Source organism: Atractosteus spatula, chromosome 9 (assembly GCF_055471065.1).
Source record: "Atractosteus spatula isolate fAtrSpa1 chromosome 9, fAtrSpa1.hap1, whole genome shotgun sequence".
Taxonomy (NCBI): Eukaryota; Metazoa; Chordata; class Actinopteri; order Semionotiformes; family Lepisosteidae; genus Atractosteus; species Atractosteus spatula.
In genome coordinates, this window is record NC_142714.1 from 13,142,073 (window position 1) to 13,159,180 (window position 17,108).

General features: G+C 39.8%; 2 protein-coding genes across 3 annotated transcripts in view; both read left to right on the top strand.

Moving 5' to 3' along the window:
- The first annotated feature begins 3 nt into the window (after positions 1 to 3).
- On the top strand, positions 4 to 2,849 carry LOC148828216 (B2 bradykinin receptor). The gene is made up of 2 exons (XM_088925194.1): positions 4 to 171; positions 1,809 to 2,849. Exons 1-2 carry the CDS (start codon positions 4 to 6, stop codon positions 2,847 to 2,849), a joined length of 1,209 nt encoding a protein of 402 aa, XP_088781320.1.
- A 2,516-nt stretch (positions 2,850 to 5,365) lies between these two features.
- The window catches only part of mapkbp1 (mitogen-activated protein kinase binding protein 1), a 61,618-nt gene continuing 49,875 nt past the window's right edge, over positions 5,366 to 17,108 (top strand). For both annotated transcript variants that reach the window (XM_088925705.1, XM_088925706.1), the window contains exons 1-3: positions 5,366 to 5,908; positions 6,189 to 6,417; positions 16,269 to 16,360. In XM_088925705.1, the coding sequence (XP_088781831.1) occupies positions 6,304 to 6,417; positions 16,269 to 16,360 (206 nt within the window). In that variant the 5' untranslated portion in view covers positions 5,366 to 5,908; positions 6,189 to 6,303. The remainder of the gene's footprint in view (positions 5,909 to 6,188; positions 6,418 to 16,268; positions 16,361 to 17,108) is intronic.

The window sequence follows — 17,108 nt, forward strand, 5'->3', positions numbered from 1 at the left end:
AGAATGAGGAAGTACAGAGAGGCTCCTTCTGCCCGCCCACCTTGGACTCACATCACTGGCACCACACCCCCGTACCAGAGGTTCAGCACTGATTGGAGGAGAGGCGCGTCCATCTCTGAAACCACTGCTAGCCCCGCCCAAGAGTTTGAAGAGGCGAGTGTGTTGCCAAGGGTAGAGAGTGCCTTTGAGAACTATTCCCATATGTATTTAATTAAAAAACATACACATCATTTCAGTAAAGTCATGATTATTCAGTATAGCTGTGGCCATTGTACATCATGTTTATACTCTGTTGAGAAGAAAGGTGTCTCAACAAATGATGAAGACAAAAGGCACAACCATACAATTTATATCGATTGATAAACTGCAGGAATGAAATGTAAATTCATCGGATTGGGGGAATAGTGATTACTATCAACCTCAAACTTCTTGATAGATTGATCAAACAAAACACTTGTATCCAGAGTGCCCACACTGCGTGAGCTCTCCATGTTTTGTAACAAGATTTGTGTATGAACTGAAAAAATAGAAAGGAATGTTTAACTGGATGTTGCATGACAACGAATGCCTAAAATATTACTTTATTTTACTCAGACCTTTGAAGCCAAAAATTGAACAGCGCTTGTTAAGTGTTTTTAATTGTGCTTTTAACGTTTCAGATACCAATAGTTCGGCATCTGTGCACTTCCTCTTAACTTCTGCTCTTTACCTGCACACTTGTTGTGGATCATAAACTACATTCAATCTGTTCCTCTTAGGTGTTTTTTTTTCATTCTGACATTTTCAGTCAGCTCTTTGGGAGCGAAATGTTTTCACTAGTCTCCCTTGGTGGACCAGTAACCTTAACTGGCGACATTTCAGTTTGCTGTATTTTTACGTACAGTATGGTTTACTGGAGTTTTTTCCTCAGGGGGCTCATTTGTACATAGAATGATATAAACTCCTCCATTGCCAGAGCTAAAGACCGCTATATGTGGACCTGGAAATATTAAAGTGCGTGACAATTGATGTCTGCGTGAGTCAGGTTACATTCATTTCCTGGGGGTTTTGGCGCACTTGGTAAAGGTCAGTGTTTGACTTTATATTTCACTAGTAAATCTAACAGGTAAATTCTTTGTTCTGTATCTTGCGAACGTGCATGTTGTGAACCCATCCGGTCTGCTTCAAGACTCTTCAGTCCTTGCTGAAAACCGTCTGTTCTCATCAATAGGTTAGCACAGTCCTGCCCTCTCTTGCTCATAGTTCTAATGCTCTTTCACAGAATATGAAAACAATTTTTTTTGTTTGTTCTGTCTGGTTAAAATATGCATATTTCTAATATCTACCAATGATTATTGTTATTCATTTTTGTGTATTTTTGTTGTTACTTTTATATTCCTATTAATTTAATTGCTCTGTTTTATTTCCTTACTCAAATTATTTGTAAAGAGGTTTCTCAGACTAGAAAACTGGTGGTGTTTACATATAAAACTGTTTTGCTTAGTCTGTTTTGTATATAGTTGGAAACCATCAGTTTTAGCTTAAAGCAGCATCACTGTTGCATCGAGAGGTAAATAGTGGAAATTAACTTGCCCGTCTTGGACTTGATGCTTTCAAACATTCTTGAAATGTTTTCAGGATAGGAGGAGTATCCAGGTCACCTTCAGTTGATTTAATCCTTTACATTAGAAGCTCTCAATTTAGAATACTGTGTCAATAGACAGGATCCTGCAGAGAAATTGCTCAAAGGAGTAATATGCAAAACCAACGCTTGTTATTTCACTGCCGTTTTCAAATTTCAAATAATTTTTACTTCTTTGTGTGTGCAGGATCAATATTTGGATATGGATTTTGCAAACATTACTATCAACTCCTTCAAAGCAATCTACTGCAGCCAGCAAAATGAACTCAGTCTGCCACTGGACCACAACCCTGACTTGAACTGCTCGCACATCCACAGTAGTACCAAGGTTGTCACGGCTGTCTTCCCACATGTGTTCTATATCCTTTCTCTGCTGGGCATCATGGGCAACCTGCTGAACATCTGGACTTGTGTGTGGCATGCCACATCCTCTACCATTGCTACCATTGGCATTCTGAACCTGGCACTCTGTGATCTGGCCTTCCTTGCATCCATGCCAACCTGGGCTATTTACCTGAGCAACAGCTACCGCTGGAACATGGGCTATCTAACGTGCGTCATCATGAACACCTGCTACTTCCTGGGCTTGACTCCCAGCACCATGTTCATCTGTGCCATCAGCACCGACCGCTTCCTGGCAATTATGCTCCCACTGAAGTCTTGGCTGATCCAGACACCCAAGAATGCTGTCCTGGTCTCCCTCATTATCTGGGCTTTGACAATCCTCCTGATCTACCTCAGCTTTCCCAACTTGTACAGGAAACGCAGTGATAGGACACATTGTTGTGGGGCTCTGGTTTTGACACAGGTCTACTCCTCCAGAGCTGTGTACAACCTCCTGTCCTACTACTCGGTCCAGGTGGCTGTCCCTTTAATCATCGTTATCCCCTCCTACATCAAGATCGTGATCAGGGTGGTGCAGTCACGCCAGAGGTGGGGGAATAAAAATGTCGATGGCCAGTTCAAGACCATCCGGCTGATCATGGTGTATATCGCGATCTTCCTGGTGTGCTGGCTGCCTGGACAGCTGCTGCAGGTGTTAGGCTGCATCATCTTCCTCAGTCACAACAACTGTGAGTCCGGCTGCTGGGTGAGTTATGTTGTCAATCTGCTGATGGAGGTCTCCCAGGCCCTGTACCTCCTCAACTCCTGCCTGAACCCCCTGATCTTCCAGTGGCAACAAGGGCTGGGACAGAAGCTGTGGCTGTGGTGCAGAGAGGCGGTGTAGCAGGAGACGGAGTCGAAGGAGATGGGGGAGAGCTGGGGCTGCCCCCGGGCAGTTCATCATCAGTGTGGTCCACCTCGCTGTGCCCACCATGTGGCTTCCACTCACATCTTAACCTCACATTTTTGGCATCCCTCCTGTCCAGCTGCAATGCAGAAAAAAAAACATCCTGTATATTACAATTTCAGCTACATTGTGGTGTACAGTTTACTTAAACTTTACTGTAGCTTCAAAAAATTCAGTCAATGGTATACAGAGTACGTGCTTCAGGGTGACAGAGATCACAAGATGTTTCATGCCTTCGAATGTACTTAATGAAAGAAATGACAGCTGCAGTTAGACAAAAATAAAATTAAGCTGAAACTTTAACTGCCTTCTTTTCCTGAATTATCTCTATTGACAGAGACATATTACTTATAATGCAAAGGAACAGGTAACGGGTTTATTCCATGCTGAAAACAAAAGAAAGGAAAGGAGTTTGTAGGTATGTTACGTATGTATATATGGATGTATAACAAGCATAATAAAGGCCAGGACAGTGTGGTGACAGTTTCCTCAGTTTTGGGGTCTTTGATTCTGGACTGGGACACCTTTTGTGTGGAGTGTGCCCCTGCTCCATTCACACAGGTTTTCTCTGGGTGTTCCCACCTTTTACAAACATGCTGGGTAGGTTGATTGGTGTTTCTAAATTGTGTATACGTGTGCCTTGTGATGTACTGGTGCCCCATCTGATCTGTAGAGCTACACCTGGAGCCCTGTCTTGACTGCAGGTGGCTCTTTCTAAGTGTAGCCCTCCATAGGATGAATATCTGATGGACATTTGTATCACCTCCTTAATGATCATCTAGCTTTTAGAGGCACAAAGCTCGACGAACGCCTCTACAAGATTTGACAAATTTTTATTTTCAGATATTCAGCTTGCAAGCTTTCTAATTCCATTCTGGTATCTAAAGAGAGGTTTTCCTTCCCAGTTTCTGCCTCCTGGGACTCAAGCCTATCTTAAGTGGGAAACTCTTCTGCCTTACCCACCTTGATAGTAGCAGTAGTTCAGTGCTTAAACTCTTCTACAACTCGCTAGATCTGTTCAAACAATGCTTACAGCTTGTTCTCATCACCCGATCTGGAGTTTTTTTTGTATATTTAAATTAACTGAAAACTATTAATAATCATACTCTCTTATTCGAAATTGAGGTTACTTATTAAAAGTGATATCATAAAAACAGTTTTCCAACCAAAATGACTTGAGGACTCCTCTCTTTTCCATCCATTCGTTTCTATTTTCTGAATGTACGAAAAACTTTAAAGTATACTTTTAAGGTACGTTTAAAGTCTTTGCCATTAATAGCTGAAAAGGCAAACGAGCACCAGCTGAATCGATGTATTTCAGCAGGAAAGTCACCATTACTTGCGGCTTTGAAAGAAGAACCGTTAAACTTGGAACGTCTGCAACTTCGGTCGTTGTGAATATAAGCAGGTTTATTATTTTTTAATTTTTGAGGAAACGAAATCATTGAGGTAAGATGTACTGTACGGTACTTGAAATCCGTAATAGCCCGGAGTCTTTTCAGGGACAGTTTCCACTAGGTGGCAGTATTTGACTTCAGCGAGTCTCCCTTGCTTTGCTGTAATCCGTGCTTGAGGAAAAGGGCTCCATGGCTTTTGTCTGCCTGCCCCCATGTTTTTGAACCGTTTGGGCTGCCATAGAAAAACGGAGCAAACTGGAGAAGCGGGGATGGGGATGAGGGGGGGAGCTTGTCAGCTCTTTATACTTCTTATCCGTGCAGTGTGGGGTTAAGATGGGCTTTGCCGATCGTGGCTGCGGACTAGAAGACCTTTAAGGCAGGAGTACAATCCTCGTAGCCACATACCTCGCTCGGTACCGAAAACCGTTGGAGACCGGAGTGAAAAGCGGAACGGCGCTATGGTACTAACTGGGAAATGCAGAATATTATTTAAAAACATATAACAGATGAAATGTGGAAGCTGTCATCCCGTGATAATTACAGGCTGTTCTGCAATCCATGGCTGTGTTATTCAGTTGTGTTAAAGAAGGCAGTTTAGTATTAAAAGTGATAGTACGGGTTTCTGTACAGCTTTTCGTTATATTTAAAGTATGACTGTAAACGTTGACTACATGATATCTAAAATGATAGGGCGAGACGGGAGTATTTTGACTTTTAAATGCGTAAACTAGGATAATGCTCCAATTAATGTTTAACTTCGGCATCTGGTAATTAACCCTTGATAAACTAAATCATAGTCACTTTTAAAAATGAAATTAATTTTAGATATTTTTTTAAATTGGAACAGCAAGAAGTTTTGAAAGATTCGTATGTTAATTACTTTTATTGTTATTATTTTTTAAATGGGCTACGGGATTGAAGGCGTTTCATTCCCGAGGCTAATTAAATTCATTAACGTTATTGCACTCTGAACCAAACACTGCACGTTCGTTTTCGCAAACAGGATATTTTAGTGACATTTTGCGGTCAGATTTGAATACAGTGCAGTATTTATTTTTCCTAAGAGGCACTTTAGAAGCCAATGTATTAAGACATTTACCATAATTTAAATTTTAATATTAAAAAAATATATTCTATTCCCACGCATTTTGTAGTCAAATGCGTTTTTAATTATATCGATATACTATAACAATGGGCGACTGTATTTAACAAATTTGATTCTCTGGGGTTTCTGAGAAAGCAAGATCATTGGCCACTGCAGGCGTGCCACGCTTATGGTCACCGGGATAGTGTGACAGATCGACAGCTGTGTGTGTTTGTTGGAGGCTCTCTGCTGATGTTAGTCAAGTGTGTTTCCACCTCGCTTTTGCCATTGATCAAATCGAGAGGCAACGACTACAGAAGAAGCGGTACAGCATACAGGCTGTGTGTGACTAGACCATTGCAGAAGTGCTGACTGCGATGGAAATGCAACATGCACAATTTTACAAAAATAGATCCCATGGCAACATTTTGGCTTCCATGGAGCTGTCTGCGTCTCGCAGAAATGCACGGGAAGAATAACATTTCTTGTACAAAATTCAATATCTACATTGCCGTGTAAGTATTGAACGCTCACAGTTTTCCCTTTTTCATTGTGATGTACAGTATAGGCTTTCGGTAGAAGGATGTTCTATTCTTTATCTCTTACCATTACCTTTAAGCAAGAGCCAGTCTTTATGCGCTTGAATTCCTCCACATGGTATTGACTAAGATTCATGACTGAACTGTGCAATTTTGTTGGTTCGAGATCTTAGAAGAAGGTAACATCGAATCAATGTTATCATGGGGTTCAATGTTTTAACGCTCCATTAATTTTTTATATATTTTTTAATGTCAGATAAACCCCAGATCTTGACAGCTGGTAACCAGGACGACGAAAACACCCGGTGCAGTGGATTATTAGTCTTTTATTCTCAAACGTTTTGGTTCTGAAATCCAAAATACATCTCAAGATGACGGTGGAAGGCTCTACAATTAAGAGTCGGATTAAAAATCTGCTGCGGTCTCCGTCCATCAAGCTGCGGAGGAATAAAACGGGGAACAATAAGGAAATTCTCGGGAATAAGGTAATTGTCACTTCTAATTACTTTTTATGTTTTATTGAAACGGTGTGTTATGGTTTGTTGCATAACATCCGGGCAAAACTGCAACACCTGAGCAATGAAACACTGCTGTGGCATAGAGCTATACGTTTCAATTGAGGGGACCTTTTAAGTTTATTAATGCACCTTTATTTTCTCTTCAGTTGTCAGTCTGCAACAGGCAAATACATTCGTCATTAGCTGACTGATATATTTTCATTGATTTTTTATTTTATTCTCTGTGTACCTTTATACCTGCGAGTCAGTAGTCCTGAGGGGTCTTTGCAGACTTAGTCTGCGTTTGCACTGATAATGAATATTCGTGTTTCCTTATAATAATGGATGAACAGCAAGATTAGTTAAATTCGTTTCTTATTAATCTGCCTTGGAAAATGTATCCCCAATTTGCAGTTATTGTTGCTTTGTCGAGTTTGTCTTGTAGAAGATTAGCTTTAGTGATGCCGCCTCATTAAGTAAACTACACCGAGCTTCTCCAAAGAGAGTACAGGTCTTTTGCTGTATGTTCGTATTTTGTAGTTTTGGGTAGAGGTCGAGAGATTATAGAAATTGTATCTGTATACTCAGTACACTTGGGTAAGCTAAAGCCCCTGTTTTCTGCTGTGCTCTTATGTTTACCTGTCTGTGAACTTTCTCTCTTTTAATGCATTATGTAACCAGATAAGTCATTTGAGAACAAATTCAGCCCTGCTTTTTAAATTAGCCTTAGCTAAGTAAGCCTATCTGATACGTGTCGGGTATGTGAGACATTGCAAACATATTTTCTCAGTCTGCACAATATGCAAAGAATTATTCTAAAACGTTTATATACATCTAAAGCTGAAAGTATATTCAGTCTTTCAAGAATTGGAATTAAGGTCATTGCTAAAAAACTGACATTGATAATAAATATCTAGAAACCAATTTGGATTTAACAGCCAACTGGAGTATTAGCTTTTTTCACTAAAGTGAAGAAATAATCAGATAATTGTTTATTAATAAATGGAGACCTAAAGCTGTCAAGTGGCAGTATTTTGGAATTTTATAACTTGATTTTAATGCATTTATAACCATGGAAACTTGCCATCACCCTGTCTGATATATGCATATATAAAAGGGTGCAAGCCAGCTTGGATGTGACAAGTTTTCCAGCTGATTCCTGAAGGTGTCTATATGTTACCCACTATTTGGGGTTACAGTCCACTGAAGTATTTTTTGAAATATGAATAGGATAGATCCTCTCATTGTAATGGCAGCAATTATGACCTACCTGTTATGTTTGGCTGTGGAATTACTACAGCAGGTCCTGTTTCACTGCAGGCTGTGTGTAGTAAAAGCCTCTTAGTGTATGTTGTTAGTCCAGGGTGTGTGACCAAGTCTTTCTATGGCCATCACTCCTACTGTAGCTATGGCAACCCCAGTTGTGTGAATTCTTAGCACCTGGATTCATCCAGTGACCCAGTTCTTGTCTTTCTTAGTTTATATCATTAGTAATTGGGAGTAATTGGGAATTACTTGGCCTGTCAGATTCCCTTTACTTAGGAAAATGTAAGAAAATAGGAGCTGAAAGGAAAATCAGATTGAGAACCAACCTCAGGAATACTAAGCAACTGTGCGCAGTCACATTTTTCTAGTACAGCAGAGCAGAGGTCTCAAACTCGGAGAGTACCTGGAGTGCCTAGTATCTTTGTTCCGCTTGAGCTTTTGGTTACATTGTTGGTCTAATAATTTATTTGACTCCATAATTCAAATATTTCTAAGTAGACACTAAGGTGTCTTATAGGTAAGTGCACTTTATCATTATATATTTTGAGTTATCAATTGTAAATGACCTTAATCCTAAACATGTAAAAAAGACAATAATTAGGTTAATTGTTTGAACTATTGAGGATGGAACAGAAACCTGAAGACCTTGCAGGAACTCTTTGAGATCCCCTAAGCTAGAGACCACAGCCTGACTTTGATGTTTTTTAGTGGTGGCTATCTTTGAATGTATGTTGTAACAGGTGTGTGTTTGAATAGATGGGTGTGTGTTTATGTATTCTTTTTTCCTTCCTCTGGTCTAAAAAGATAGGCATTTCTTTAGAAAGGCCCACAAACACAGGTAAATGTTTGAAGTACTGGGGTGCATATAAAGGCTCTTTTTCCCTTCATTAAATGGTTAATCTCTGCTTTATCCCTCTTTTCAACGTCACTCGCGAGCTGTCCCAAGAGTACGAGGAGCTTTGTGCTTACTTCAACCTCCAGTGTCTCAGATATTGTACCCACAAACAGTACAATGTGTTTCTTTGTTTGGAATGTATTTAAATGTCTACCTCAGGGAACACTCAGATATGGAATTCTAGCCACTGAATGCTGTTGCAGATGTGAGGATTGACTGAATGTTGCACTATTTTTTTGTTTCACTCTTCCTCGCAACATTTGCTTACGTTGATTTTTTTAAAAACCAAAGTAAAAACCCGTAATGTCTACTTCAGATAGATTAATAGTGAATTTATTAACATTCTTAAGTTGTGTGTATCTTAACCCGTGATAGAAAATACTGATCACGTAGAGCAGGAAATATTTCAGGTTCTCAAAATAAGCATTCTCTGAGAAGTGAAGGAAATTGAATTTCTTGCTGAAAAGGGTATAAAGAGCTTGCTTTTGACATGTGTTTTCTTTAGCTATCCAATTGTCAGAGTTCTTGTACCAGTAGAGCCCCAGTTGTTTTATCGCGTGGAAGATTGTTTTGCAGTGTTTTATCACAGTCATGAAGGAACAAACAGCAGGTCCTGTCCGTGAATTCAATAATGGGTAACAAACTAATGTAAATTCCAATTGTCACTTATTAGCCTATACACTGTATGAATCCATGTTTCAAAAGTTTAAAACAGATCAATTCTGTGTTATTTTTAAGTAGGCTTTTCCCAGTGTTGAAGACATTTAAACATGTAAAAATGATCCTCTGGTATAGAGCTTTAGCCTAGATGTGGACAACAGTGTTGTATTTTTCAGACCTCTATTGTCTTGGTTCAGCACAATGGAGCTGAGAATATGAGTCTTGTCTCCCAACCAATAATTTATTCTTCCGAACAGCATTTACAGATATCTTTAATGAGGAAAGATGACAGTGAGCTATTTTAAATGATAATCACAGTGTTGAATTCATTTGCATAGTTTTTGGGATTAGGTCACAGTGATGAGAGAGGTATGGATCCCGTGAGAGCTGGTCTTTGTCTTTTCTTCTGAAGGGTGAGGAAAAATCACTTCTGTGGGGATTGTGCCAACATGCGTAAGGTAGCAGCCCTACTGTGCTTCAGAGGTGCTTAGTGAGACATTACTTTCTGATATCCTGGCTTGTTCTTTGTAAGCTACAGTACAGGCTGGTTGAAGAGGCATAAGGCCTTTCCCCCAGCTTCACTCTGTTCTGTTATGGGGAAAACTGGCCAGGGATTGAAAACATGAGGTTGTTTGTTTCGAAGGGATATCGTGCAATCCTTATCACTAGTCCAGAGAAAAAGTGAAATAGTTTTTTTTTATTCACAAAACTGTTCAAGATGTGCTTGGAGGACTAATGATGAATAAGCTGTCAGCACAAGGGATTGGTTTTACTTTCAAGTAAGGATGTAAAACCTAGTGCTGTCTATGCTCATTCATCATCACATCCTCGTCTTCACTGAACCACATTTCACGTGCTGAAACTTGACATCTTCCTGGTTGATTTTCATCTGAGGACAAGATAGATCTATCCTCTTGTTTTGTTATTCCTCTGACTGGGAGTAATTAGTTTTGAATTGTTAAAATAAGGCAAGAAAGGCAGTTCTTTAAATCTTCAGTGCAAAGCTAAAAGTGCAGTTGGTGTAAACGTTGAACGAGTGTTGTGTAACACTTTGAAGCCGAGACTGAGTCTGAGAATGAAACTCGATATTCCTTTTCAATATTTAAGATGGACGTAAAAGTCCACGTATAGCATTTCTTTATTGTGATTTTTCATCTGTATTTTTTATTATGAGCTACAGGGTCATTGTTGTAATGTAAAACCTTGTGGTAATACAGCTTAATTTTTGGTTTAATCATTTATTTAACCTACTGGGAAATTAAGAACAATTTCTGTATTTACAATGACAACGTAACTAAGCCCAATTTTTTTGGTGTTGCCAAAAGAAATAAAACTTAAACTAGGTAAAACAGTTCATTGTTATTAACAAGTACAACACCTGCTATCTAATTAATAGAGTAAATTTGAATTTCTTGTATTTCTTTCAGCTTAAAATGTTGTTTTGGAAATCCACACCTTGAAATCAATGGTGTGGAAAAGCGTGCTGTTCTAATTTAAATCCATCTTTGCTCTTCAGAACACAGTACATCAGAAGGGGGGTAGCTTTCTTTATCATGGGGAAGAAGCAGCTCCCCTACAGACAGCACTAATGATGAAACCAAGAAGTTCAAGGCTCTCCCTGCAGCAATAAAAAAGACAAAAGAGTGTGTCCAAACATCTTTAATACTCCAGGTTCACATTTTTCTCTCCTGGGCTCATGTAGAGATCAGAGTTTGCTTCTGTCCTGCGTGAGAGAGGTATTAACTCTTCCCTGGATCGCCATTGCCTGTGGCTCTGGTTACCTGCTTGCTCATACCACCTGTCTGCTGCTGAGTTATTGTGCCTCCTGGCAGTAGGAAGGTAATTATCACAACAATTCTCTTCACAAGGGGGTGGAAGAAGGATTCCTGCTAGTGTACTAAAATGCTGTTTTTCAAATTGATATTCAGCAAAATATAAAAACAAATACAGACTCTTCAATTCAGTCATAAAAAACAATATTTTTATATCTAACTAGTAAACATGTCTAATTAACCACCAAGGGATATCTTAAGATTGTTCAGTTCACTAGTATAAAGACCTTATTGAGAATATATTGTACAAATTATGGTCATCATATAAAAAAAAAAGATATTACTACTCTGAAATCAGTTCTTTGAAAGGTGCAAAGACACATTCTGGGGCTCAAAAGAATGAACTCCTCTGACAGACTAAAACAAGTAAATCTTTTTAGTCTGGAACAGAGAAGACAACATAGGGTTTAGGTGTTGATAAATTCATCCCAGCAGACTTCTTCAGAATCAATAGTGAAGCATGAGCCAGAGGAAACAAATAGAAACTACATGAGAACAAATAGAAGGGTATTCAAAACTGAGAATTTGAGACCTTTCTTTACACAAAGGAGTCTGGAACAAGCTACTCTGTCATGTTTTTGAAGAAGACTTCTTTCAACAGCTTGCTCGGAACCATCTAGGTACATTTAGGTACAACCGAATGAGCTGGATGGACACCTCTCTATTGTAGCCTTTCTTATGTACTTATATTACCTAAACATCACTTACAGATGTTCTACAGTACATGTACCAAAGCTCACTGGATGCACATTAATGAGTGCCTAAGGGATATGACAGAAGTTTATGGAGCTGTAAATCTAGTATAAGAACACTAAAGAAATAGATATTGAATTTGTCACTTTCCCTATTAAGGTACCAGAAATAGCACCTGTCTGGATCTGGTTCACATGTTTATTGAAGGTGCTTTACATTGGACCTTCAAAACTCTCTGCCCTAGTTGTGCTGTGAGTGTTATTATTAGGGGGTTACCTGGCATCTGTACTTGCCTTTTCATTACCTGCCGATTAATCACCATAGTAAACAAGCTTAGACATGATGAGATTTAACAGCAACCTTTTAGTTCCTGGTAATGTTCTGAGAAAAACCTAGCACTTCAATCAGTTTCAAAGCACAGCATCAATAATGGGACTCTTGCTCTTTAACCTTAGGCCTGTTCTTCATGCGAAGTGTTTCCCACTGTGCAGTAAAACAACCTACAGTCTCGTGAAGGCAATTTTTGATTCAGTGAACCATTGAGATGAACACTGCTTGGTGTAGCACTTAAATGTCTTTGAGTCAGCTACTGAAGTTTTATTTCAAATTGCAAGCACTTGACCGGTTTCACATTTTGAAGTATATTCTAGTATTGAAGCAGTGTTGCAAATTTTTTCTTTACTTTTTACGGCTGGGTAGAAATGGTCCCTCTGAGCACAAGCACTAATCATCCATAAATTTTCACCAGCCATGTCTTCCTTTCAAAATTAAGCAGGGTTATTTTGGTGCTTGGGATCAATACCTTCCCTCAATAGAATCTAGGTGGTCTTGAAAATGCCACCAGGTATTTCTTTAAATATGATGCTATCCTAAGAAAACCTATTTAATGCCGAATGAGGTTTACAACCTAAAGGGTCACTCGGATCACAGCTGGAAGATATTTGCTGTGCCACAGTCACCCCTGTCTCCAGAGGACTAACCAGCTAGCACATAAGCTTTGTAATATCCAGTTGAGATCAGGAGTTGACCAGAAAAGCATCTCATACTTCAAAAGACACATGATTATCCTGTGGGTTTCTCTAAACAGTTTGGTGTTGCAGGAGGTATTATTAATTGGTAGTAATTAAAGGCTGATTGGTAAAGTGAGGTATAGTTAATTTCTTCTTTCATTATATGTCACTGTCACTTGGTCCTTATCAATACATATGTACCATGTTACTGCTGTTTCTAGGAATAATGCCAGCAGCTATATCACCCTGCAACTCACAACTGGCAACCCACTGAAGCTAAGCAGGTTTGAGCCTGGTCAGTACCTGGATGGGAGACCTCCTGGGAAAAACTAAGGTTGCTGCTGGAAGAGGTGTTAGTGAGGCCAGCAGGGGGCGCTCACCCTGCGGTCCTAATGTGGACCGCATGTGCTCATGTGGGTCCTAATGCCCCAGTATAGTGACGGGGACACTATACTGTAAACAGGCGCCGTCCTTCAGATGAGACGTAAAACCGAGGTCCTGACTCTCTGTGGTCATTAAAAATCCCAGGGCGTTTCCCATTGGCCCTTACCAATCATGGCCTCCTAATAATCCCCCTCTATGAATTGGCTTCATTACTCTGCTCTCCTCCCCACTGATTGCTGATGTGTGGTGAGCGTTCTGGCGCACTCATCCAGGTGGGGCTGCACATTGGTGGTGGTGGAGGGGAGTCCCCATTACCTGTAAAGTGCTTTGAGTGGAGTGTCCAGAAAAGCGCTATATAAGTGTAAGCAATTATTAATATGACAGCTGGAGCACTGTAACTCCATCACTCCATCATGTAAATCAGGCCTCCTACTGAGTTTAATTTACAGAGAGGAGCTGGAGATAACAGTTTTGGTGGAGAGGCATAGCTTTGAGGGCAATTACTTATGATACAAGAGGGCAGTCTTTGTCATATCCATCAATAACATTTACATAAAAGAAAGTTTCCCTTTTTGGGAGTAGATGCCATTCCAAAACAGATCTGCCGTTGAGTCTATAAGCAGTTATAAGGTTTTGTGTCTCTACATTAGCACTATACTGGGTGGTTCTCTGTAGGACCATCACAGAATAGCCTTTCATCTGCTCTGCGTAGAGAACTGCTTTCACAGTAAAAACCCTGAAAAAGAGGACCAGGACTGGCTGAGGTCCAGGAATTTAAAGCGTTGAAGCTGTCAGGAGATTTCATTAAGACACTGGTTTTGACTGTACCGTACTGGATCATGTAGCACAAACAGAATAAGGCCAAAGCTGAAACAGCAGTCTTAACTGTAGGCGTATTTGCTGCAGGCAGCAAGTTGTCTTTCTGTGTAAACCACAGCTATAATTATTGTGCTATCATTAGGTAAATATTATTGTTGATTGTTTTATTTTTAAAATGCTTGCAAAGATTATACAAATTGTAAACTAATACTACAGTTTAATTTTATATGCATTAGAGTATTTGCAGCATTTCTGTAATGTAGCATTTGTTACCTCCACACTTATTGTCTATTTGTAACTGTTATTGTTCATTAGGGCTGGTATAACTAGTTACTGGACTTTGGGGAAAAAAAACAACCACTTTATTTTTAAACTATAGGTTGTACAGGAAAAATGCCAAGGTGGTTAGGCTAATTCTGAGTTGCTGGGCTGCACTGCACATTCTTATTGAGATAATTGTCTGCTGGCTACAGCAGATCGCGATGTCCATATTGACATACTGTAATGCCATGACTCATTCTGTTATGGTGTGGGATGTTACAGATGTTTCCATCCCATGAACAACATTTGCCTGATACGTTAAGATTGGGCTCTGCCGTATACCAGTGCTCATCTCTCCAAAGAAAGCCATATTTTCTATCCAGTGCAAGAGGCAGGACAGCAGAACTGTCAGTCACTCAATTGCTTTGCACTTACAGTACAAGCTATCTATTATTGGTCTATGCTACAATATCCTAGGAGGACCACCCTTTACTTTAAAACCACTTTACACCCATGGGGGTTTTGAAGGTGAATTAAACTGTAAGTATACAGTAATCTGACTATGCCACGCTCTTTATTTTTTATTTTGCATAGGAGTTCTCACTTATCGCAGTTCATTTGCACTTACATTCTCCCTATGGCCTTGCTGCCTGTGCACTTACCAAATATCTCTTTTCTCATTTGAGAATATTACAAATGAGAAGAGCCCATTTGGCCCGTCTGATCCATTTGCTAGTTCCTAGACAATTGATCCTGGGACCTCGGCTATCTGTTTTGGGAAAGAAAGCAGGGTTTAGGTTTCAACAACGTGATTGGGTAGGTTATTCCACTCCCCTTCAACCCCTCTGCATTCTCAGTTTTAAATGTGCTTCCATTATTGCATATGTTAGGCACATATGTTTGTTGAGTGGCTGTTTCAGTTAATACTTTTGTATTCCTAAAATCGGTGTTCCTGACATTCTGAGTATTTGTTATACCTGGGTTTTTTGTGTGTAATTATGATAAAATGGTGATTAACCCCACATACACGGAGTAAAAACTGTAACTGGCAATATTTCTGCTTCAATATGCTTCCAGTCTCTCACGTGATGCAAAGAAAGCTAGCAATTTCCTCTGGTGTAGTCTGTGGTCTTTGTTGGTATATGAGGAGGAAGTCTGGTGTCTCAGCCCTGGTAGTCTGGGTAGTCTCCATCAGTGAGAATCAGACAACAAAGGGAATATCGCTTCAAAGCGCCCCCTTTGTTTTCTGCACCTTTCTTCATCTTTTGGGAAGTTTCTGTTGCTCTCTTATGAAACTACAATAGGAGTTTCCCACAGATGCTCTGCATGTTGTGTTTGCTGGCTTTGTATTTCCCCATTCCAGAACTACAGGAAGTGTTGGCTTCTCTTATCTTTTTTTGGTTTAATACAGGACTAGACAAGGCCTTGCAGAGCACATTGAGACTTGCCATCTTCGAGAAATACCGGCTTAGATGAGACTCTGTTATACCTTCAGCTTTATCCCCAATGTTTCATTTAAAAAATATATCAGTTCTTTAAAGTTAGAAAGATGTAATATTTTCTTATGTACTCAAGCTAGGCTAACAGGACTGAAAATAGTTTTAGATTATAGAAAGTGTGAACAATTCAATTAATTGGAAATTGCAAATATTTGTGTGATTTATATTGGTAAGTCATCTGAGCCAAGATCATAACCATTCCCTACCCCATTTCCCATGTTTTTGATGTCTAAGTAGTTGTTGCTAAGTACAGCAAGTTAAGACAACTTGATATTCGGGTACACATCTGCTAAATCCCCAATCAGCTAATATATATTAATTACGGGTATTATGAAATGAATTCCGAATAGCATTAGGTTTTCTTTGTGTCCAAGTTTCCTATCAGACTGTACAGTTTTGACTTGTTTCTGTCCACAGCCGTAGTGTTGTTGTTTTCAAAATGTCCGCTCTCTCTCGTAACAGTGCCAGCCCCTGGTGAAAACCTGGGTGTTTCATGATTCCTCTCCGTCTGTACCAACAGGTGACTCTTGAGAAAGTGCTGGGGATCACAACCTCGGGGAACAGCGGCTTGGCCTGTGACCCTCGCTCAGGCTTGATGGCCTATCCTGCTGGGTGAGTAAGCCGACTCCACACAGCCTGAAGGGGTTGTGCTTGTCAGGATAGAAAATTCCGGAATGGTACAAGAGACGTAGAAAGGGTCAATAGGGAAAGGCAGATACTGTGAGCAGAAGGGAGACATAAGAAGATAATGCACTGCCAAAAAAATGTGGAAACTGGTTCCTTAGTAACACATTCCTGTGAGCCCATCTGTTGTCAGTAATTTTCAGGGGTGTTTCTTACTGCTTTGCTGTGTGTGGTTTGGCAGCCCATGTCTGGTCATGAAAGTGAAGAGTTTGTAGTGGCAGATAAATATGCTGAGAGCGGAGCAGAGGTAGCATTGTGGTTTACAGCACGTTTCCTGGCTGACATTTGGTATTTTTTTATGAAACCATTTGTTTAGCATGTGGGGTACTGTACACTGTCCTTGAGCAAGAGTGTGGGTTGATTTGTGTTGGAAAAACAGTGCTACATGAAGCTCCACAATGCTCACTTTTTAACCATATACCATTTTCATTGTCATTTTGTTTTGGTACTGAATGTGTGGTTCTTTCCAGGCGACTGCTAACATTAGTTTGATTTATTCTTACATTAGTTAGATATAGTTGGAATCCCAGGTTGTAAATTCACTAGAAACCTGCTAGTTGATTGTAGAGTGTCTATACTGAATATTATGGTAATATTTCTTTATGGGAGGTCCTCAGTTCTGGTCTTGAAGGATGTTGTGTTGGTGGGATTTCTCTTTAAATCCGGACTGGAAGAA